At 46.4% G+C, this 22,512-nt stretch overlaps 1 protein-coding gene across 5 annotated transcripts in view; it reads left to right on the top strand.

Moving 5' to 3' along the window:
* The first annotated feature begins 8,728 nt into the window (after positions 1–8,728).
* Positions 8,729–22,512, top strand: part of BCL2L1 (BCL2 like 1) — a 52,593-nt gene continuing 38,809 nt past the window's right edge. Inside the window, exons 1-2 of one of the 5 annotated variants that reach the window (XM_057529802.1) lie at positions 8,729–8,879; positions 10,399–11,074. In XM_057529802.1, the coding sequence (XP_057385785.1) occupies positions 10,511–11,074 (564 nt within the window). In that variant the 5' untranslated portion in view covers positions 8,729–8,879; positions 10,399–10,510. Of the gene's footprint in view, positions 8,994–9,195; positions 10,098–10,380; positions 11,075–22,512 lie in introns of those variants that run through there. The other 4 variants (XM_007193317.3, XM_007193318.3, XM_007193316.3 and 1 more) reach the window with 4 other exon arrangements.

The raw sequence follows: 22,512 nt of genomic DNA, 5'->3' as shown, positions 1-22,512 counted from the left end.
AGGGTAGTTCAGGGACGTTTGAACAAAGACCTGAAGGAGGTGAAGGAGTAAGCCATGCAGATATCTGAAGGAAGAATGTTCCAGGCAGAGGGAACAGCAAGTGCAAAGGCAGGAGCAGAGAGGCATGTTTTAGAAATAGCTAGGAAGTTAGGGTGAGTGGATCAAATGGACAAGGAGGAGAGTATCAGGAGATGAGGCCAGAGATATTCTGGGGCAGGGTGCAGACCAACTGGGCCTTAGTAAGGAAGCTGATTTTTACTCTGAATGAGGTGGGAGTCCTGGGAGGGTTTTGAGCATTGATTTACTCTCTACTTTTAACGGGATAACTCTGGCTGCTGTGCTGAAAACAGGGGGAAGGGGAACAAGAGTGGAAATAGGGAAATCAATTAGTAGGCTGCTGCGTTGTAGTTGTGAAAAATTGGAAACCACCTAATGGTCCATTAGTAGAGGGGGATTGTTCAATAAACTGTCTATAGGATGGAATACTAAGCATCAGTTCAAAAAGAGTTTGATAGATCTGGACTGATATGGAGATATCTTTGAGACACATTCTTGAGTTAAAACACAAAGTGCTGATTGATTATGTTTTTTTTCATTATGAAACCATTATGGGTTTTTTTTCTGGACTTTAAGAACTATATTTTTTTACTGAAGTATAGTTGATCATTATGTTTTTAAAAAATATGCAAAACAGTGTACCACTTTTCCCATGGGTATGATTAAGTATTAACAGCTAGCACTTACCTGGCACTTACCATATGCCAGGCATTGTTTGGAGTACTGTGCACATAGTTAACTCATTTCATCCTGACAATAACCCTGTGAGGTAGGTAATATTATATTTCCATTTTATACATTGAGGAAATTGAGACTCAGAGAGGTTAGACAACTTCTTCAGGGTCACATAGTTTGTATCTGACAGAGCCAAGATTTGAACCCAAGGAGGCCAGCTCTAGAGGCCAAACCCTTAACCACTGCCCTATATTACCTCTCCTAAACATGGATGTGTATATAGAGAGAAAGGTATGGAAGAATTCACAACAACCTGACAAGAGTGGGAAGTTCAGAGGGAAGGAGCTAAACAGGACTCATGGACAGAAAGGATAGATAATTGGATCTTTATCTTTAATCTTTTTAAAAGAATATATCCATGTGTTATTTGTGTGCTTTGAATTTATTATTTCTTATTATAGAAGGGGAGAGAAGTCTGCAAAGGAGAGAGGAGGGGGAGACAAGCTCTATATTTAAAAAGTGAGAAAATAAAATAAAAATAAAAAAAAAAAGTGAGAGGGAAAGACCCAACATCTACTCCTGCCCCTTCCAAATCTTCTTCACTCCGTGTCTGTCACTCCCTCCACCATCCAACCAGTGGTCACCAGGCCAGAAATCTGGGCCTGCCTTCCAGCTCACTGGAGACCTCCTGCTTCATGGAGAACAGACAATAGCTGGTCACTGGCTCTGGGTAGCGACGTAACCCTCAGACACCTCCAGGCAAGGTGGCTGTGATCACCCAAGGACACCCCCTGGAGAAGGTTGCAAGTGTGAGCCACTGGTGACAGTCATCAAAAAGATCTGTCTTCTGCAGTTCCCCTCCAACCAAACACAGGGATCTCTGTGGGTGTCCTGGTCTCTTCCTTCCTAGCTGATGCGTAATCCATTTTGGAGGAAGGATTACACACACCTTAGCACACAGTGATTAAAAGCGATGAATTATAGGAAACAACCCAAGTATCCACCAACTGATAAGTAGATAAATAAAATGTGGTAAATCCATACAATGGAATAGTATTCTTTAATAAAGGGAATAAAATACCGATACATACAACACAGATGAACCTGAAACATTATACTAAATGAAAGAAGCCAGACTCAAAAGGACAAATATTGTATGATTCCATTCATATCAAATTTCCAGAATAGGCAAATCCATAGAGACAGAAATTAGATTAGTGGTTGCCAGGGGATGGGGGATGGGGGGATAGAGAGGAACTACTGATGCAGGGTTTTTTTTCAATAAGCTCATATAAGGTAAGTGGTAGCCAGACTCAAGCGGTGCCTTTGTCTTCTTCTGGAGTTGGAAGAGGGAAATCACTTGAAATTCCATCCTCTCCATTTGCAGTGGGCCCTGGCCTAGGTCAAAGTACTTTAATATTGGAGACTTTTTCTATGTTAAAAAAGTTTTTAAATTACAAATATTATACATGCTTATGACAGAGTGAGAATATATGTTAGGTGCTGTATATTTATTACTTTATTTAATCATTGCAACACCCTTACCAGGTAGGTGCTATTATTTTCAATTTCCAGATGAAAAAAGCCGAGGCTCAAAAGAGGTGACATGACTTACTCAAGGTCACACAGCAGAGTTAAGATTTGCAGCCAGATCCATATGAGTTTATAAATATTTATGAAGTAAAAAGTGAAAATGTCCTAAGCCTCCCACCCTACCCCATTGTCAATCCCACTCCTCAGTTTAAAAATTAGTGTTAAAAGATGAGTGTGAATCTTTCAAAGGCTTTTAATTCAAATACAAACCCTCATATATCTATATCTATACACACATGCATTTTTGTATTTTACATATGTGTGTGTTTATATATTTAAAAAATTTTTATTTCAAAAGTATTGCCTACTTGTTTGTAATATTTGGAAAATATAGAAAATAATAAAGAACCAAAAAATAACTATAACCTAGCCTTTAGAAGCAACCTCTCCACTCTTCGCATTTAAGTGTATTTCCTTCTAGTCTTTTAAATCTAATAAACTGATTTTATTAGATATTGAGTAGATACAAATATAAATGTACGTATATGCAAAATGAATGAAAGGTATAAAGAATAGTAAGGCAACACATTCTGTACACATACATACGATTTAATTTAATAAGAAGAACATTTCTATTCTCTTTCAAGCTCCCAATTTTATCCTGTTCCCTGGTTCATCCTGTACCCTCCCCTGTGAAGGTGCAATGGCTATCTTGAATGTTGTGTTGATTATTCCCTTATACTTCTTTATAATTTTACCACATAGGTATATTTCCCTGTATGAATTATCTACTTATTGCTGCAGAACAGATTACCTCCAAACTTAGCAGCTTACAATGACAGGCATTATTATCTCATACAGTTTCTGAGGGTCAGGAATTCAGTTTAAGAGAGTGGTTCTGGCTCAGGGTCTCAAATAAGGTTTGTAGTCAACTGCTGGCTGGGTCATCTGAAGGCTCGGTGGGGCGGGAGGATCTAGTTTCTCATTACACATGGGCCTCTCCATACTGTTACTCTCCATGGCTGTTCACAACATGGCAGCTGGCTACTTCCAGAGTGAGTGATGAGACAGAGAGATAGAAGAGAGAGAGAGAGAAAGAGAGGCATGCCATCATCTCTGCCATTTGTTATCAATCACACAGAACATTGTGGGAGGGGACTACACAAAGGTGCGAATACCAGGAGGCAGGGATCTTTGGGGGCCTTCTTGGAGGTGGCTGGCTACCACAAACCCTACACAGTGTGTCAATTAATTTTGCCTGTTTTCAAACTATATATAAATGGAATCATACTGCATTATTCTTTTGCAATGTTTTTCATGCAATGTGTTTCTAAGATTCTTTCATGCTGTGTATAGCTAAATCTGCTTATTTTTTCACTGGGTCATATTACTATGTACAAACATACTACTATTTGGTTAATCATTTGCTATAATTAACAGTTGGGTAGTTTCCATATTTTTTTTTTAACTTTTAAATTTATTTATTTATTTATTTTATTTATGGCTGTGCTGGGTCTTCGTTTCTGTGCGAGGGCTTTCTCTAGTTGCGGCAAGTGGGGACCACTCTTCATCACAGTGCGTGGGCCTCTCACTATCGCGGCCTCTCTTGTTGTGGAGCACAGGCTCCAGACGCGCAGGCTCAGTAATTGTGGCTCATGGGCCTAGTTGCTCCGCGGCATGTGGGATCTTCCCGGACCAGGGCTCGAACCTGTGTCCCCTGCATTGGCAGGCAGATTCTCAACCACTGCGTCACCAGGGAAGCCCCTCCATATTTTTGCTAAAACAAGTAGTACTGCTATAAACATCCTTATACCTGCATCTCACATGTGTTAAGAGTTATTTTAGAGCATATATCAAAAAATAGAATTGCTGGGTCATAGGTTGTAGGCATCTTCAATTCTACTTGGTAACAATACAATTTTTTCCAAATTATTCCATATTCTTGAATCACACTTGATTTTATCAGATTTTCTTGGCCGAGGTGACAGAGTTGCTGGCGAGGCAGTAGTGCCGTCAGCAGAGCAGAAGGACTTGAGCTCACCTCCTCTCACGAAAACACCAAAATCACAACTAACTGCTGAATAACCATCTACCAAAAAAAGGCAGATTTTCTCATTTTTGCCAATCTGGTGGGTGTGAAATGCTATCTCATTGAGGTTTTAATCTGCATTTTCCCTAATAACTAGTGAGGTTGAGCATCTACCTCAATCTCTGGTTTATTGACCACTCTATTTCCATTCCTCTTTAGCATCTGCACAAGGGCTTTCTCCATTTTTCTTTTGTCTTTATCATATTGACTTCCCAGCCTTTTTTCCTATACATGGTATTTAGAGTTGAGATCATGTCACACATCTAATTTGGTATACTTTTATTTTCACTTAATATTACACCATAAGCATCTCCTCGTCATCTAAATCTCAGCAAACGTGTTTTTTAAACAGTGCTTTCCAATTAAAAAAAAAGTCATGTTTAGATAATATAGAAATTATAAAAAGGAAAATAAAATCATCCATAATTTGATTATGTAGCAATAACCACCTTTTTGTGTCCTGGCATAATTCTTTCTACTATATGTTGCATGTAATGTACATTTTTTAATAAATTAGAATAATTCTCAGTATAGCTTTGTAACCCTTTTTTTTTTTACAAAGTGTTATGTTTTGAGTATTTTTCCCCATCATTAAATATGTGTGAATTTAACCCATTTAAAGTATCACCTTATTTACTGAATTCTCAGTTTTAATTTTTCTTTCCTGTGTTATAAATAACCTTGTATAAACATCTCTGTGGATAAAATTTGGTTGCATTTCACTTCTTTTCTTAAATTCAATTCCAATCAAAGATTATTTTTCAATGATCTTTCCAGAGCCATTTTTAAGGCTCTTGATAAATATTGCAAAGTTCCCTTCCCCAAAGGCTCTATCTTCCCCCAATATAAATCTCTTCATGTCCTTTCTGTTCAAAAAGCCTGGTTGGCTCCTCCAGTGCCTATTTAGTGTCCTGCACACGCAGATACATGTTTACATTCAGTCTCCTTTGCTACCGTTCCCTCTTAGCCATCCCATCTGGACTCTCCTGTGAACTCTCCATGCCTTTGCTGGGGCAGTGCCTTCCACCTAAAATACCCCTCACTCCTCTGCTCTCCCCTGGGCTCCCAAAGCACATCAGAGACTTCCATAATAAAAATTTCCAGGGCTTCCCTGATGGCACAGTGGTTAAGAATCTGCCTGCCAACGCAAGGGACACAGGTTCGAGCCCTTGCCTGGGAAGCTCCCACATGCTGCAGAGCAACTAAGCCCATGCGCCACAACTACTGAGCCTGAGCTCTAGAGCCCGCAAGCCACAACTATTGAGCCCACGTGCCACAACAATTGACGGCTGTGCGCCTAGAGCCCGTGCCCCGCAAGAAGAGAAGCCACGACAACGAGAAGCCCGCGCACCGCAACGAAGAATAGCCCTGGCTCACCGCAACTAGAGAAAGCCCGTGCACAGCAACGAAGACCCGACACAGCCAAAAATAAATAAATAAATTTATTATTTTTTTAAATTTCCACATTGAAGTGATTGTGACACCACAGGTTTTAAAAATGGAAATCAAAAAAAAAAAAAAAATGGAAATCAGATCATGTCCTGTACCAGTTTAAAACCTTCCCATGGGGACATCCCTGGTGGCGCAGTGGTTAGGAATCCGCCTGCCAGTACAGGGGACACAGGTTCGAGCCCTGGCCCGGGAAGATCCCACATGCCACGGAGCAATGAAGCCCATGAGCCACAACTACTGAGCCTGAATTCTAGAGCCCATGAGCCACAACTACTGAGCCCGCATGCCACAACTACTGAAGCCCACACACCTAGAGCCCGTGCTCCGCAACAAGAGAAGCCACCGCAATGAGAAGCCCGCGCACCGCAATGAAGAGTAGCCCCTGCTCGCCGCAACTAGAGAAAGCCTGCCTGCAGCAATGAAGACCCAACACAGCCAAAAATAAAAATAAATAAATAAAATAAATTTAAAAAAATAACTTTCCATGGAACATAAAAAATTCAGAAATTGACACAAATACACTTGGGAATATAGATTATGGTAATGGAGACATTTCAAGTGAGTTGGAAAAGATGATGATATTGGGATAACTGGGTAGTTATTTAGAAAAAATTTATGGATTCCTGCCTCACATCTTACACTGAAGAGAATTTATGATGGAACAAAGATTGAAATGTAAAATATGAAACCAAGTAGAAGAAAACAGAGAATTATTTTTGTGATATCAAACGGAGAAGGTCTTCATAAGAATGACATAGAACCTGGAAACCACAAAGGAAAAAGATTTATACATTAAAATACATAGAAAATAAAAGTTTTTCCATGATAATAAATAATAAGCTGGAAAACTATTTATGACTTATATGTAGAAAGAAAAAGGATAAACATTCTACAAATCAATGGGAAAAAAGTTCAACAGAAAGACCAACTGAAAAAAGGGCAAATGAGATGAATAGAGAATTCATCAGAACAAGACCTTCCCCCTCAAAAAAGACTCATAAATATGAAAAATCGCTCAACTTCACTCTTAATAAAAAGAAATCAAAATAAAAGTGTCTCTCAGTTTTTATCTGATTGGTGAGGATAAAAAGGTTTGATAACACACTGTGTAGCTCAGGATGTGAGGAAATAGGCAGTCTCATACTTTACTGATGGGAGGACAAACTGGTACAGCTGCTATGTAGAGCACGTTGCCAATATGCATTAAAACGAAACAAAAAACAAATCATATACTCAGTTACTGGTAATTCCACTTTCAGGAATTTACTTAACAGATAAACTCCCACATATACAAAATAACGAATGGATAAGTTATAGCTTTATTTATAATAAGATAGGACTGGAAACTACCTAAGTGTTCCCAAATAGGGGATTGGGCAAGTAAATTATGGCATATCTTTATAAAGTTGTGTGTTAATTTAAAAAATGAAGGCCGACTAAAAACATAGAGCTCAGCAAAAAAAAGCAAGATGGGGCTTCCCTGGTGGCGCAGTGGTTGAGAATCTGCCTGCCAATGCGGGGGACACGGGTTGGAGCCCTGGTCTGGGAAGATCCCACATGCCGCGGAGCGACTGGGCCCGTGAGCCACAATTGCTGAGCCTGCGCGACTGGAGCCTGTGCTCCGCAACAAGAGAGGCTGTGATAGTGAGGGGCCCGCGCACCGCGATGAAGAGTGGCCCCCACCTGCCACAACTAGAGAAAGCCCTCGCACAGAAACGAAGACCCAACACAGCCATAAATAAATAAATAAATAAAATTAAAAAAAAAAAAAAAGCAAGATGTAGAAGTGTCTGTAACAAGCGACTGGTTGTGTAAAAACATTTATACATATAAATTTGCTTGTGAATACAGTGATCATCTCTGAAAGACTACAGAGGAAAGGGCTTAAGAGTGACAACCTCTGTGAGGGGAACTAGGGATTGGAAAGCAGGTGTGGGAAGAGGACTTAATTCTATGCTCTTTGGTGTATTTTTAACATCCTATTTTTAATCAATTAAATTACCACAAAATAAGACACCTTTGAATGTTTAGAATCAAGTCTAACTCACTTCCATGGTCAACTTTTCAACCTCCTCTCACCCCACATTTGCCCTCCCTCAGTCACACTGCTTCTCCTTCAGTTTCTGGGACATGCCAAGATCTTACTGCCTCAGGACACTTTGTACAAGCCAGTCCCTCTGCCAAGGTTGATGTTCTCTAAACTCTTCCGATGAGTTGGCATCTTCCTACACTTCAGGTCTTGGGTCCTATGTCATCTCTTCAAAGAGGCCGTCTCTGGCACCCTACACAAACAATCGAAACAGTTGAAAAAATGCCTCTCTTCCTCACTGGGCAGGGAGGACAAGGCTTACATCTCTGACCACCCACTCTAAAGGAGCACCTCTTCCTTCACCCTCTTTACGACAATACCCTGATTTGCTTTCTTAAGAGCACTAGTCACTATTTGAAATTACCGTGTTCGTTTTCTTAGTTGTTTACTGTCTCTCTCCATCTCAAGGGTTTAAGTCTCTATGAAAGCACGGGCCATGTCTTGCCTTGTTCCTAACTCTATCTTCAGCAATCCAAACAATAAACATTTGCTGAGAGAAATTATGCAGCATATACTAGGGACTTCACAAATAACAACTTTTTTAATCATCACAATAACTCAATGAGGGAAGTTGGTTTTTACTCATTTTGCAGTTAAGGATAATTGAGGCACGCAGCAGTTGAGTAACTTGCCCAACCGGCAAAGCTGGAATCCCAGACACAGGTTCTCAGCCACAACGCGATGCTTTTTCGATATATAAACTGACGGGTGGATGAAAGTGGCTAAATGAATGAACGAATGGAAATGTGAATGTAAACGCTGATTTTTGTTTTTCTTGCGTCTCCGGGTTCCCCAGCTCTACCGCAAGGGGGCGCTCTCGCCCAGTTCTTGACGCCAGTCCTCAAGGCGCGCACTCCCCTTGCGTCTCGGGCTCGCGCGCGCTGCCGCGGCACCGGAAGTGACTGAGCTTGCAAGTTCTCCCGGTCTCTTCAGGGGAAACTGAGGCCGACTCGTTCGGAAGAGACAGCGTGAGCCTTCAGCCAGGTAGGCCGGCCCAGGTCCACGGCGCGGAACTTGGCCGCGAAGAGCGCTCGCGTCCGAAAACGACCTGGCCCATGAAGGGGGTATGTGGCCCCCCACGGTTCACGGGGCTCGCAGGTGAGAGCGCCGCCTCCCCTGTGCGTGGCAGGCGCTGCGCCCAATGGGAGCCCTCGCCGTCCTGCTTGCGTGCTACCTGGGCTCGCTGATTGGCTACGCCGGGGCGGGCCGCCGGGGGCCAGACCCCTCCTCCCAGAAAGGTCTAGGGGGCGCCCCTGAGGGAGAGCAGTTGCCTAGCAACGGGGCGGTGGCCGGGCGGGTACCCGGCCTAACGCGCGGAGGAAGCCGCGAGGCCGCAGCCCACCCACCCCGGGCTCCGGAGAGGTGCAGCCCCCGGCCCCCAATCCCTCCCGGGGGCGCCAGGAAGCCGCCTGTCCCCAGGAAAACGTGGTCTCAGCTGTGGGGGGTCTCGAGCTGGCCTCGATCCCTCTCTCTGACACGAGAAGAGGCCCGGCGCCTCACCCTCGCCCGGTCTTTGTGCAGGGCGCCGGCGGCCATTGTGTCCGTGCGGGGAATGGAGGACCCGGCAATCCCGCACCGCCACCGCCACGTCCAGGGCCTTTGGGGAATTCATAGAAAACCAGCGGCGTTTCTGGGGGGTCCCCGGCTTTCAGCCGCCCAGAAAGGCCCGGGGATGGCCTTTCCAAAGTCAGAGCGCAGATCTGAGGCAGTTTTTCCCTCTCTCCGCCCCTCATCAAAACCTTGAGCCCCATTGAGAAGTCCCTTCAGGGTTTCTTCGGAAGCCTCACCCTTGGCTGGTACTTAAATAGAAAAAAACAAAAACTAAACCTCACACCAGCCATCTCCGAGAGAGTTCTCGTTGCTCCCAGTAGGAGGCGGAGAGCCAAGGGGCGTGCAAGACCGAGGGGGCTGGGCTCCCGGGTGGCAGGAGGCCGCGGCTGCTGAGCGGCCGCCCTCGATCTGGGCGATGGAGGAGGAAGCAAGCGAGGGGGCCAGTTCTTGAGCTTCGTAATTCCTGTGTCGCCTTGTGAGCTCTCATTCCGTCGGGTCGCATGATCCCTCCAGCCGGAGCTGCTTTTTTTGCCAGCCGCCGCGAGGCCGGTTGAGTTACCGGCATCCCGGCTGCCACCTCCTAGCCCGACCTATGATACAAAAGATCTTCCGGGGGCTGCACCTGCCTGCCGTTGCCCGAGACATTTGAATGTAGGTGGTGCGGGGGTGGGGGTGGGGGGCAGACTGCCCATGGGGGTGACTTTCTGAGGAAGACATTTTGGGGAAAATGGGATGGCTGAGGTAAAAAAAAAAAAAAAAAAGCCGGTGTGATGATTCAGAGCCCACTGGTGCTTTCAATTTGACTTCATTGAAGTCCCTTGGAAGCTAGACCCAGACCTTCATAAGAGCCACAAAGAACCCAGTGCTGGTACCTGGAGGGGGAATGGGATGTTGTAGGGTAAATGGCATGCATATTAATTTTTTTTTCCTGAAGCTCTTTCTCTCCCTTCAGAACCTTATCTTGGCTTTGGATCTCAGAAGAGAACCACTAAGCAGAGACCAGACTCAGTGAGTGAGCAGGTGTTTTGGACAATGGACTGGTGGAGCCCATCCCTATTATAAAAATGTCTCAGAGCAACCGGGAGCTGGTGGTTGACTTTCTCTCCTACAAGCTTTCCCAGAAAGGATACAGCTGGAGTCAGTTTAGTGATGTGGACGAGAACAGAACTGAGGCCCCAGAAGGGACTGAATCAGACATGGAAACCCCCAGTGCCATCAATGGCAACCCGTCCTGGCACCTGGCAGACAGCCCTGCGGTGAATGGAGCCACTGGCCACAGCAGCAGCTTGGATGCCCGGGAGGTGATCCCCATGGCAGCGGTGAAGCAAGCGCTGAGGGAGGCAGGCGATGAGTTTGAACTGAGGTACCGGCGGGCATTCAGCGACCTGACATCCCAGCTCCACATCACCCCAGGGACGGCATATCAGAGCTTTGAGCAGGTAGTGAACGAACTCTTCCGGGATGGGGTGAACTGGGGTCGCATTGTGGCCTTTTTCTCCTTCGGTGGGGCACTGTGCGTGGAAAGCGTAGACAAGGAGATGCAGGTATTGGTGAGTCGGATCGCAGCTTGGATGGCCACTTACCTGAATGACCACCTAGAGCCTTGGATCCAGGAGAACGGCGGCTGGGTAAGGACCACGCCCCTTGTGTGTCCCTTTTCCTTGGCCTCTGGTCAGATTCCCAACAGCCTTTCCCCTATGTCTCTTTCTCTTATGCTGGGTGATTATTGGAGACGTTGTTTGTTAAGGAGACGTGACTGGCCTCATTGCACCACAAGAGGTTAACTGTTCTGAAATACAGATGACCTAGTTCTGCAAGGACCAGACATCTTCATTCTGGTCATCCTCATGAGCCTACTCCTTCATACTTGTGTTCCAGTTTCTCTGCAGAGGAAAATATAGCCTGTGTGTTCATTTGGCCCCAAAGCTTTGAGAGTGGGAAGTTAGTCCAGTGTTCCCCTCACTCTGACATAATGGCTCACCATGCTAAGGGGTGCTGAGTGTAGTGCCTGGAGAAGATAGTATCAGTGACCCACAAGCCCCTTCAATCTTACTCCCCTGGGATGTCAATCCTGTCCCGGGCTTCCCTCCCCCAAATCAAGTTCCCTTTATTTCAGAGTTTGCATGACCAGACTTTGCATCCCACTGGTTTGGATGGCTGAGGATTGTCTGATTTTAGGGTGTAAGCTGTGCCAGTGGGCCAGTTGTGTTTGTGCTGCGCTCCTATGTTCATTGGCTCTAAAGTGTGCAACCTTCTGTGTGGTTGGCCAGTTTGCGGAGCTCTTGCTGTGTCACTCATTAAGCCCAGGGACTTTGCACCTCACTGCCTGGGGTCGGTTGGGGAGCTCCAGCTGTTACGCCTGTTGCTTTCCAGCTGGGGCCCTGGGGCCTCTTCACTGAGCACTGTTTGCTGGCAAAGCAAGAACCTGGTCTGTGGGCCTCCTTGGAACATTGAGATTCAGTGACAGACTTCAGAAACAAACTGACACAGGTGTGAGTCCCAGCCCTTTCACGTAACTAGCCGTGTGACCTTGGACAGGCCACTTTACCTTGAGCCTCAGCTTCTTCCACTAAAAAAAATGTGGCATGCCGTCCTTGCCTTGCAGTCCTTGGAGCTAATGTGAGCACAGTGATGGACCACCAGCAAGTTTGCTGTAGTAGTTGTCGTCGGTCCCAGGTACACTTTCTGGGCCCAGCAGTTGTGCCTCATTCCTTTGCCAGGGAAGAGAATTCCCTTGCCCATCACCAAGTCAGGATGAGCTAGTGGTGAGAGATTCTTTACTGGCTGTCATTGTAGGCAGTTTTTGCTTTTCTGCAGTGAACTCAGTTCTATCTCCTTGCTTATCTCCCTGCCTCGGGGAGGGGCAGGGCTTATGAGAGGTATTTTGTCCCCTCAGAAAACCCAGAAAATCAAGCAGCCTGTGGAAAATAAGTCATTGATTGAAGGAGCTGAGGTGGAAAGGGCCATGCATCATGGACTCAGGAATGTTAAGAATGCAATTATCCAGAGGCTGGGCCTAGGGTGTGGTAGGCACTTCAGTTTACCACAGAGCAAGGGATCTCCTGGAACCCCACCCCCTGTGTTATTTCCCATTTCTTTGCAACTTCATCAACTCTTCCCACTGCCAGTTCTTGTAAAAGGCAAAGGGGTCAAGTCAGTAGAGGTCAGAAGACTGGGGTGGGGTTGCGGAAGGTAAAGGTGGAGGGCTTTCTTTAGCTAAGGCTGATCAGACTTGAAAGCTTTTCTGTAAATGAACTCCCTGGGGGGATAAATGATTAAATAGTTCCTGTTGGTTTGTGGGATGACCTCTCCTATTCCCTCCTGCTTTGATTCTCTTTGGGGGCAAATATTTGTTTAGCTTATTACAGGAGGGACAAGATTCCAGCATTTCTGACACACCCTCTGAGGCATCTCCAAGTAGAGACTTGGGCCATTTGCCCACTTTGCCTGACTGTTGTCTTTGGCCGGTGGTCCTAATACAGGTGGGTTGTTGCGAGCTATTAACAAAAGGCAATGTGGGAGAGGTTCCTGGCCTGCCAGACAGCCTCTGAGAGGGCTACCTGGACCAGAGAATTGCTAGTCACCCAGTGTTGCACGTAAAAAGAGGTTTTAGACACAGCAGCACTGGGCAAGTTCGTTAGATCACCACTGGATTGAAATTCCATCTTCTGTCTCTTTGCTCAAGAATTATCAGAGCCCGTTGGACAGCATACCATATGTTACTTCCTCTTGGTGAACAGAGGGGATGTGTGCAGAAGAGCCAGTTATGTCAGAACCATTTCTGGGCACGCATTCTCCCTGAGGCCAGAAGGTAAAGAACATGTGACATGGGATCCTTTGGGTAGAAGGTACCCGCCCACTTCCCTCTCAGGGACCATCCTGTTTGACTTACCGACTGGCTACTGCAGTGGCATCTCATAACCTTCCTGGAGGCTGTGGCTGGGGGATCCATGAGTGTAGGAGTTACGGGCCATTCCACCCTGGGATATGCTCTAAATTTAGCATCCCTACAGGAAAGGAAAAGGAAATGAGCCTTTACAGAGTACATTTTATGCATGAGGCATTATGTTAGGTATTTTACTTATGCAACCAAAATTCACTGAGCATCTACTATGAGGCAGGCACGTGCTAGGTGCTGGCCATAAGCAAAACATGGTACTTTCTTTCATGGAAATGACATGCTATTTCATATACTCCACACAATAACCTTCTAAGGTAGGTGGGTTTATTCCCAGTTTACATATGAAGCTCCTGGTAGCTAAGTGACTGGCCCCAGGTCTTCCTCAGCCAGTTAAGCGACTGAGTGAGAATTTACACCTAGGTGGGCCTGACTCCAAAGCCTAAACTCTTTCCCTCCATTTCAGGTTGTCCTAGGAGTAATAATGTGAGCCAGAGGTGCTGTTGGGCCAAGCAAAACATGCCTGTGGAGGTGCTCACTCGAGTCTGTGATGCTGGCCTTGTTCAGGAGTCGCAGGAAGAACAGCACCTTTGTTGGCAGTAGCGGGCTGCCAAAGGCATGTGTGTAGCCTCCGCAGATTCTGGCACTGGCAAAACTCAAGTGGGTATCAGGGTTTTGCCCAGTGAGAGTGGGCTTCTTGTTAATTTTTCATTGATAAAACTTTCTCAGGCCCTACCAGTAGGTAAGAATTGTGTGCATAAAGGGAGAAGATGGCCTGCTCCAGGTATGTCTACTTAATTGTGGGTGGTGCTCCAAGGACTGGAATTCCACACATATAACCACACCACCGCCTGCCTGGAGTCACCTGCCAAGATGCTGAACCTGTTTGTCTCTCTTGTCCATCCATCTCTCCCACCTGTAAAATGAAATAATGATAGCCACCTGCCATAGCTTGACTCTAGTAAAGGATCTAGAACAAAGGCTCTCCTTGGGCCTTAATTGTAGGATGGAGGCACCTCTTTTAATGAATGGGCTATCTGCCTATGAAAACTGAACTTTGCCCCAGAGTTTCTCGAGAAACAAAGCCAGCCGCTGAGATGTTCACTAGAATGATAGGGACAGAGTGTTTCTGGGGCTTTCCAGTGGGAATGTGGACAGTTATGTGGTGGGGACCCCGGTGGGCCAGGCCATTTTGTTATCACTGTCCCTGGGAAACCCCTTAGCTTGATGGAAACACCATTGCTGAAAGCAATAAACAGTTGTTGGGGGGGGGGGCGGAGAAACCATAATTTGGCCTTTCCCAGGCTGCATAGCTCTGTGGTCTTCTAGTTTCTGTAGGTTTCTTCTTGCCTGTTCTGTCTTCTTTGGCACTGATGTATGCTTCGCTGAAGCACCTCAGCGACTTTTGCAGATCTCAGCAGCTGTTCGCAATTCTGCGGTTTTCTTGGGGAAACCCCATTAGAAACCCCAAACGTGGAAATTTTTAGTAATCTCATTCAGGTCCCAAAGTGAGGTAGAAGTGTCTCAGGGGCTCCCCCTCAAAACACCCGGTTCTTCTGGATGTACGTTTGAAGTTGCCCTTAAAATGCCATCACCATCACAGGGTTTTCCAGGCTTCCTGAGACTGATTTCCCCAGTAGCCCCACAGAGCCCTTCAGCTTCTGGTAGAAAATACCCAAGTATTTTTTCAGGGGGCCCCAACGGAACCTAGAGGGTTTTCTTGGCTTTTGTGTGGGTAGTCACCAGATTTGTTTGGGCTACAGGAAGCAGCAGTTGTTACTTGTCCCTTCCCCAGCAGGTATCTGTCTCGAGGCCAGTGGCTTGAGCGTCCTCCCTGGTTTTTCCAGTGCCCTCAGCCTTCCATTGCAGGGCTTTCTTTTAGCAGCCATGGTTTTGTCTGGGTTTAGCATGGATAGATTTAGGGGTAATTCCCAGTGAGCTGCTCTTCTACAGAAACATAATCTCCTACTACCTAATGAGCAGGGCTCTGTCCCCACCCCCAACCTTCAACCTAATTCCATGGAGTTCCTCCCCAAGGACTCCCTCTCTTTTCTTTGAAGGAGCCACTCTGCTCCTGGATCCGCTTCTCTTCTGTCTCTCCAGCCGACAGTCTGTCTTCCCCTTTCCCAGTTGGCAGATCTGAGTCAGACAATCCCACTGGGTCTTTTTGTTTAGCCTGGGGAAGAGAAGACCCAGGAGACCATGGTCGCTGGTTTCAAATATCTGCAGGAAGAGGGGCTAAGCCTTTTTTATTGGTATAGTACCCAGCAGAACTTGGATAGGTAAATCACAGTGGTAGAGTTTAAATGAGTATAAAGAAGACATTTCTGACACTACCATACCTCTACCAGGTTTAGGAACTTTCTGAGGGCGGAGTCCACATCTTGTGCATACTTGTTTAATCAGCACTGAGCAGAGGTCTAAGGCACTGAGCAGAGGTCTAAGGCGTAGCAGGTACCTAATGAAAGAGAGCCTTCTAAATTTCTGAAGAAACAGACACTTATCAAACCAGAGTAATAGTAATAGGAATTGCCCTTTATCTAATCATTCATTCTTTTTTTTTTTTTAATTTATTTTTGGCTGCATTGGGTCTTTGTTGCTGCGCGTGGGCTTTCTCTAGTTGTGGAGAGCAGGGGCTACTCTTCATTGGGTGCGCGGGCTTCTCATTGTGGTGGCTTCTCTCGTTGCGGGGCACAGGCTCTAGGCGTGCGGGCTTCAGTAGTTGTGGCTCGCGGGCTCTAGAGCACAGGCTCAGTAGTTGTGGCACACGGGCTTACTTGCTCCGTGGCACGTGGGATCTTCCTGGACCAGGGCTCGAACCTGTGTCCCCTGTATTGGCAGGCGGATTCTCAACCACTGTGCCACCAGGGAGGTCCCTAAACATTCATTCATTGATTCAGATAATATTAATTGAGCTCCTACTGTGTGTCAGGCTGTCCTAGGCACTAGCAGTACAGCATTAAATAAAATTAAGTTTCTGCATTGTGGAGCTTACATTCTAGTGGGGAGAAACAGACAACATGTAATTACATACATACATAACATATATCAGGTGATACTAAGTGCTATGAAGAAAATAAAACACATTGAGGCATAGGGCATGCCTAGCAAAGGAGGTAAGGCTGCAATTTTAAAAGAGTGCGTAGGGAAGGCATCACCAAAAGGTAATATTTGAGCCAAGGCCTGAAGAAGGTAAGGTGGTGGTCGGTGTGGGTACCTGTAGAAAGAGTGTTATAAGCAGAGGGATGGACTCAGGAGGGAGTGTGCTTGGCATGCTCAAGGATGAGCAAGAAGGCCAGTGTAGCTGGAGAAGAAACAGTAAGAGGGAGAGCGGTAGGAGGTGAGAGGGGAGAGTGGTTGGGATTGAGGGGGGAGAGGTAGCCAGGGGCCCAATCACATGGCCCTTTACAGGTGATGGTGAGGACTTGGCTTTGGTAGAATGAGAGAGAGGCCAGGAGAAGATTAGGAGCAGGGGTGAAATGATCTGAATTCTGCAAGGGTGGCAGCCAGGAGCCCAATGAAGAGGCCGGTGAAAGCTGTCAAGTAGAAAGAAGAGTGGCTTGAATCAGGAGGTAGAGGTGGAAATGGTGAAAAGGGACCAAGACCAGGCTTGCACATGGCATATTGATGGGTCTGGCCACCTTGAAAGCCACATTTTTTAACCACTTGGAGAACATAGAATCAGGGCTAAATAAGCTAGATGTTCTTCTGGGATAGTCTCTTCAAATGTGGTGTCCTGAATGGTCCTCCTCCACTCTAGGGCTATTTCTGGTGAATAACTGCACCATGTCTGGGTTGAGGTCCCACATCACCCATGTCTAGCTCTGTGACCTTGGGCAAGCTCCTTGAACTCTATGAACCTTGGGGCAAATATTACCTGCCTCACAAGGCCATGGCGAAGACCTAATGAGATCTGTCTGCCTGAGATGCATAGAGCCCAGCACAGGTTGGTATCATAATTCTGATCATCTTTGCCACATAACTCGTGCCAGAGACCCATTCACAGAATCTACAGCATCTATTCTCCCTTGTTTGGACTCCATAGTGACCTTTGGGCACATCCTTAGGGCAGGCAGGCCCTAGCAGTGTTCTGTCCTGCCAGGAGCTCCGTAGTGTTCCTCTCCATGTTGGTCAAGCACTGGTCTTAGTCAGGATCCCAGTTCTAGTCTCAAATCTGCCTTGACTCACTATCTCACCTTGGCCAAATCATTTTACCCCTAGGCCCCAGTTTTCCCTTCTGTAAGATGGAGGGTTGAAGTTGAGTCTAGGAATCCTGCTTCTCACTGGCCCTAGGCCTTGTGGATTCCACCATTATGGCATATTTCATGATAGTTATGCTTTAGGATGGCTCTTTCTTATCAACAGCTGCAGCACTTTAATTGCTAAAAATTAACTAATCCCAGTGTTAATGTAGGGTAGTTTATCACTGACCCCACAATATTTCTACTCCACGTTTATGTAGCACTTTACAGCTTAGAAAGCACTTTCATATCCACCTTGCCTTTAAAATTTAAAAAAAATTTTTTTTAATGGAGTGAGTTCTGCTCATTATTTCCCTGAGGGACTGTGGTTCCAGTGTTCCCAGATACTTTGTATTTTTTTGGCCATGCAGCATGCAGGATCTTAGTTCCCTGAAGAGGGATTGAACCTGTGCCCCTGCAGTGGGAGTCCTAACCACCGACTGCCAGGGAATTCCCCCAACCTTGCCTTTCTGATGCTTGTAACCAACCACCCAGGGAGGTGAGCAGAGAGAAATCAGGCTGAGAAAGATAAGTGACTTGCCCAAGGTTACATCAGGAGGAAGATGCAGGGTTTGGGCTTTCGAATCTGGACTAGGCCACTTATGTCCTCTGTGACCTTGGGCAAGTCTTTTAACTTGTAAATGGCTATAATAATAGCGCTTTGCTCTGAAGATTGAGTGAGTTAATTCCTGTCAAAAGGCTCTCAGAATAGTGACTGTCGGTATCAGCAGCAACCAGCAGCCGCAACCAAGGGCTCCTTCAGCCACATCATCTGGCTTCCCGTTTATTACATACTGATTTTTGTAAATAGTGTTTTTGCAGAAAGAAACTGCCTTTGAGACCTTCTGCTACTTGGTTTCATCCCTGATGAGGCTCTCAGGCCAAGCTGGGGCCTTAAGGCTAGCTCCAAGCTACAGGGCTTTTTGGGCAGACTCCAGAGCTCCCCTCGGAACTGGAGGTTTTTCTCTCACTCTTCAGGAAATGCCATTGCAATGACTTCCATGGACTGCTTCCTGTCCCAGCCCTGCAGTTGGATTCTTGATGGCTAGAGTGTGGAAATTGGAAAGTAATATCCCTAAAGGCTCCCCCCTCACACAAACTCCTTTTTTTGGCCATGTCTCTCCCTTTCCTCTTGTCAGTTACTTTCTTTGCTTCCTCCCCCTTCACCCTTCACCTAGCTTCTCTCTCCAGCCTGTGATCATCCCTTTAAGGTTTAGAAAATGCATTTCCACTGAGTTCTGTCAGAGTTTTCCACCCACCCCACACCGGGGGTTGGTCAGAACTCCTGGGTTCTCTCCTGGCTCCACACTAAGTAGCAGTTTTAGTCTTGGACTCCCCCTAGAGGGACATTAAACCTGTCGCTTGCAGTGCCTTGTGTCATCCATTAACCCTGGGTTCCCCTGGGGTCCCCACCCCACACCCCGCACAGGCCTGGGACTCCTAAGAGAGGTCTTAGAGGTTGGCGCATAGAAATCCTGCCTCGTGGAGACCGATGACAGAGGGTAGAGTGAAGTGGGGCCTGCCACTCCCTCCCCGAGGTCACCTTTCAGGAGGAAGCTAGAAGGTTGAAAACCTTGTTGGATAATCATCTGAGGAATGGGAGCTAGGCTGGGAGGGGATTGGAACGCACTCAACTATGCCTCAGATCCTTTGTTCCGCTCTCGAAAGGGAAACATTCCCCTCCCTCCTCCCTGGCCACACACGTGCCTTTGTTCCCCCGAGTCAGGCGGGGCCAGGAACACTGTGTCCTTCCAAGGAGCCTGACTTGCCTCCCCAGAGACTGGCCTCCTGGTCATCGGGACTGAGACTTTTGCTCAGGAGCCCCCAGCCTCATGTCCTTTCCATAGGAGAGTCTTTCTCCCAGAGGCTGAGAACTTGCCTACAAACAGCTGCCCAGGGACTTCCCTAGAATTCTTCCATGGGATACCCGTGTCCCAGGATTACACAGTCCCTCCCTCTTATTCCACTTGGTGATTAATATTATTGTTAATGTTACTATTAATAGCACCTAACATTTATCAAGTGCTTATTCTATGCCAGGCGTTGTTCAAAATGCTTTACATGTATTAATTTATTCCATTTGCAGAGCAACACTCTGAAGTTGCTACTATTATTATCCCTGTTTTACAAATGAGGAAACTGAGGTACAGAGATGTTAAGCAACTTATGAAGGGTAGCACGCTTAGTAAGTGGCAAAGCCTGTGAGGGTAGCTTCCAAGCTCCCACTTTTAAACACTACATTGTGCCCCCTCCCCTGACTGTACCAGTGTCTAAATGATTGTTGGCATTTATTCAGTGCTCACTATGTGACAGGGCTTTCATCAGTTTCATCTCTGTGTTACTGTCCGACAACCTCAGTATTATAGGACAATGAGATTTGGGGGGACTCAGTGGGAAGCAGAGTCAGGATTTGAAACCAAGTCTGTCTTACTCCAAGCCTGTGTTCTTTATCTCTAAGCCATCTTAAAAAACCCTACAAGGTAGGTGGTGTCATCTTCATTTTATAGTTGAGAAGACTGAGACTCAGAGAAAAGTGACATGCTCAGGGCCACACAGGCTAGTGCCAGGACGACCCGGGCTTCAAACCTGAGGTGCTTGTCTTCACAACACTTCATTGCCTTAGTGGTCTGTAGCCTGATGATAATTGCTTTTATATGCATGATAACACTTTATAACTTACCAGACTTCTTTGTATACATCATTTCACAGTGAGGTGGGTATGTTCAGTCCATTTCAGGGAGGAAACTAAGGCAAGGGGCCTTGTCCCACAGTAAATGGCTTAGAATTCTAGCTTTTAACTCAGTGTTATCGATGTTGCCTGCCTTCCCTAAAGCGGGATTCATTGCTTGGAGCTGTCTTCAGAGTTTTGTTTCATTTCTTAAATCAGCAAATACTGGTGAATACTTCATTTGCGCTAAGGGCTGGGGATACTGTGGGTACTGCAATGAGGGGGACCGGGTCCCATCCCTCAATGGTCTGTTTCCATGCCCCACACCTTGGGCCTTGCTGGTGTCTTTCTGCCATCTGAGTCAGGCTGTGTGCCTCACCCATCCGTCCCCTCAGCTCCCAGACACACCAGGCAAGGGTCATGGTAGTATGTATTGATCACTTTCTACATACCCATAGATAAAACTCTGCACTCAGATTTGAAACTTAGCTTAATTTCTTGCTGGTGGTGTAGCACTAGACAAATCAGCTTTAAATTCTCATCCATACCAGAGTAAGCGAGGCTCAAATGAGAAAGTGAAATGCAAAAGTGTTTTTTTAGTAATAATGACAGGTGCTATGTGTTGAGTGCTTGCTCTGTGCCAGGTGCTATGTTTATGCCCCTGACATAATCATCTTGTTTGGTCCTCACAACTGCTTTGGTGTGAAGATGGAGAATCCAGAGCTTCAAGAGGCTTTATAACATGTCCACAGTACCACACCTTGTAAGAGGCAGAGCTGGGTCTTGCACCCAGCTGTATCTCATGCCAGAGCCTACCCTCAAGTCACGCTATCATTGCTTCTTTGCAGGCCTGGACTGGCTTACTTTACCCTGAGTACCTGGCACAGGACCTGGGGTTGGGCAAGGGCTCAGCCAGGATCTGCTCAATGAACATGAAGGGTTGTTATTATTAGATGCAGGTTAGGCTACAAAAATGTCTCTGTCCTTAAAGAAGGAAACTCATTTAAAGCAGTAGGAATAGACTCACAACCCTTGGTGAATGGCTCCAGGCAAACTGTGCCAAATCTGTATTGTAGACTCCAGAAATGGAAGAGAACAGACCCCCTGGCTGCATCCCACAGGTGCCCTGGACCCCTGCCAAACCAGCCCACTTCCACCATCAGCTAGCTACTCAATTGGTGGCTCAGTCCAGGGACCTCCACCCTTAGCCTGCATCACCCTATGCACCTTCTCCCTCACCAACTGCATTACCAGCCCAAACCCTAGTGTCAGGAAGGAGAAAGGTCACTAGAGGCTTGAATAATAGCTTTCTCAGCAGTGTGCCTTTGTGCAGTTCACACCGAGTCCTCAGTTTTCTCATCTATAAAGTGAAGGTAGTAATCATCCCTTAATGAAGATAGTGGTAGTAATCTCTTTGGCATAGGCTTACCTGGATCACTCTTTCCCTAGATCTGATCAGGGCTGTCTTAGCATTTAGGTCTCAACTCAAATATCACCTCTCCTAAAGAGCAAAGAGGCCACCTTTGTTTACCTCTTTACTGCCTGAGTCCTCTTGTAAAAGCTAAGCTCCCAGAGTGTAGGGGCTTTGTTTCAAGTTTCCTTCATCCCCAGCATCTAGCAGAGTGCTTGGCACATGGGATCCACTCGGCGAATACTTGCTGAATGAGTGAGTGACTCTGTAGCCTACCTAGCACAGTGCCTGAATACAGTATGCTCAGTCGGTGTCAGGCATCATTACTACCTACTAGGAAGATGTGGACCATGAAGGCTTTCAGTAGGTGAAACGAATGTGGCAAGGGCAGCCTTGATAGGTAAGAAAGATCCAGACAGAGCTGGAGGGTGGAATGTGTATGAAGCATTTGGGAGACAGTGAAGAGGCAGACTGGCGGAAGAGGGTCTGGGCTGTCAGTAAAGCTGGTCAGGGAGAAGCGAATGGTGACTGATGGTGGAGGCCCCTGGGCAGAGGGATGGGGATAGTTGCTGGTAGAGGTGGGCCCAATGGGGAGAGGCCCAACAGCAGAGCCGTGCAGCCAGGTCTCTAGTTATCACTGGCAGAGAGAATCCCTTGCCAGCCAGGGCTCAGCAGGCAGAGCTGCAGGGAGAAAAAAAGCCAGATGCACCTGTGACCTGTGGATCAGGTAGGCTGCCATGGTTGTTATTTTGGGGCTCCAGGCCAGGTGCAGATTCAAAGGCTTGATTGAAGCCTTTTGGCAACTCTGGTCTCAGCAGGGTAAACATCATCTGTCTCCTGCCACCTGT

The sequence above is a fragment of the Balaenoptera acutorostrata genome, chromosome 15 (assembly GCF_949987535.1).
Source record: "Balaenoptera acutorostrata chromosome 15, mBalAcu1.1, whole genome shotgun sequence".
NCBI classification, from domain to species: Eukaryota; Metazoa; Chordata; class Mammalia; order Artiodactyla; family Balaenopteridae; genus Balaenoptera; species Balaenoptera acutorostrata.
This window is presented reverse-complemented; position numbering and strand designations above follow the sequence as displayed.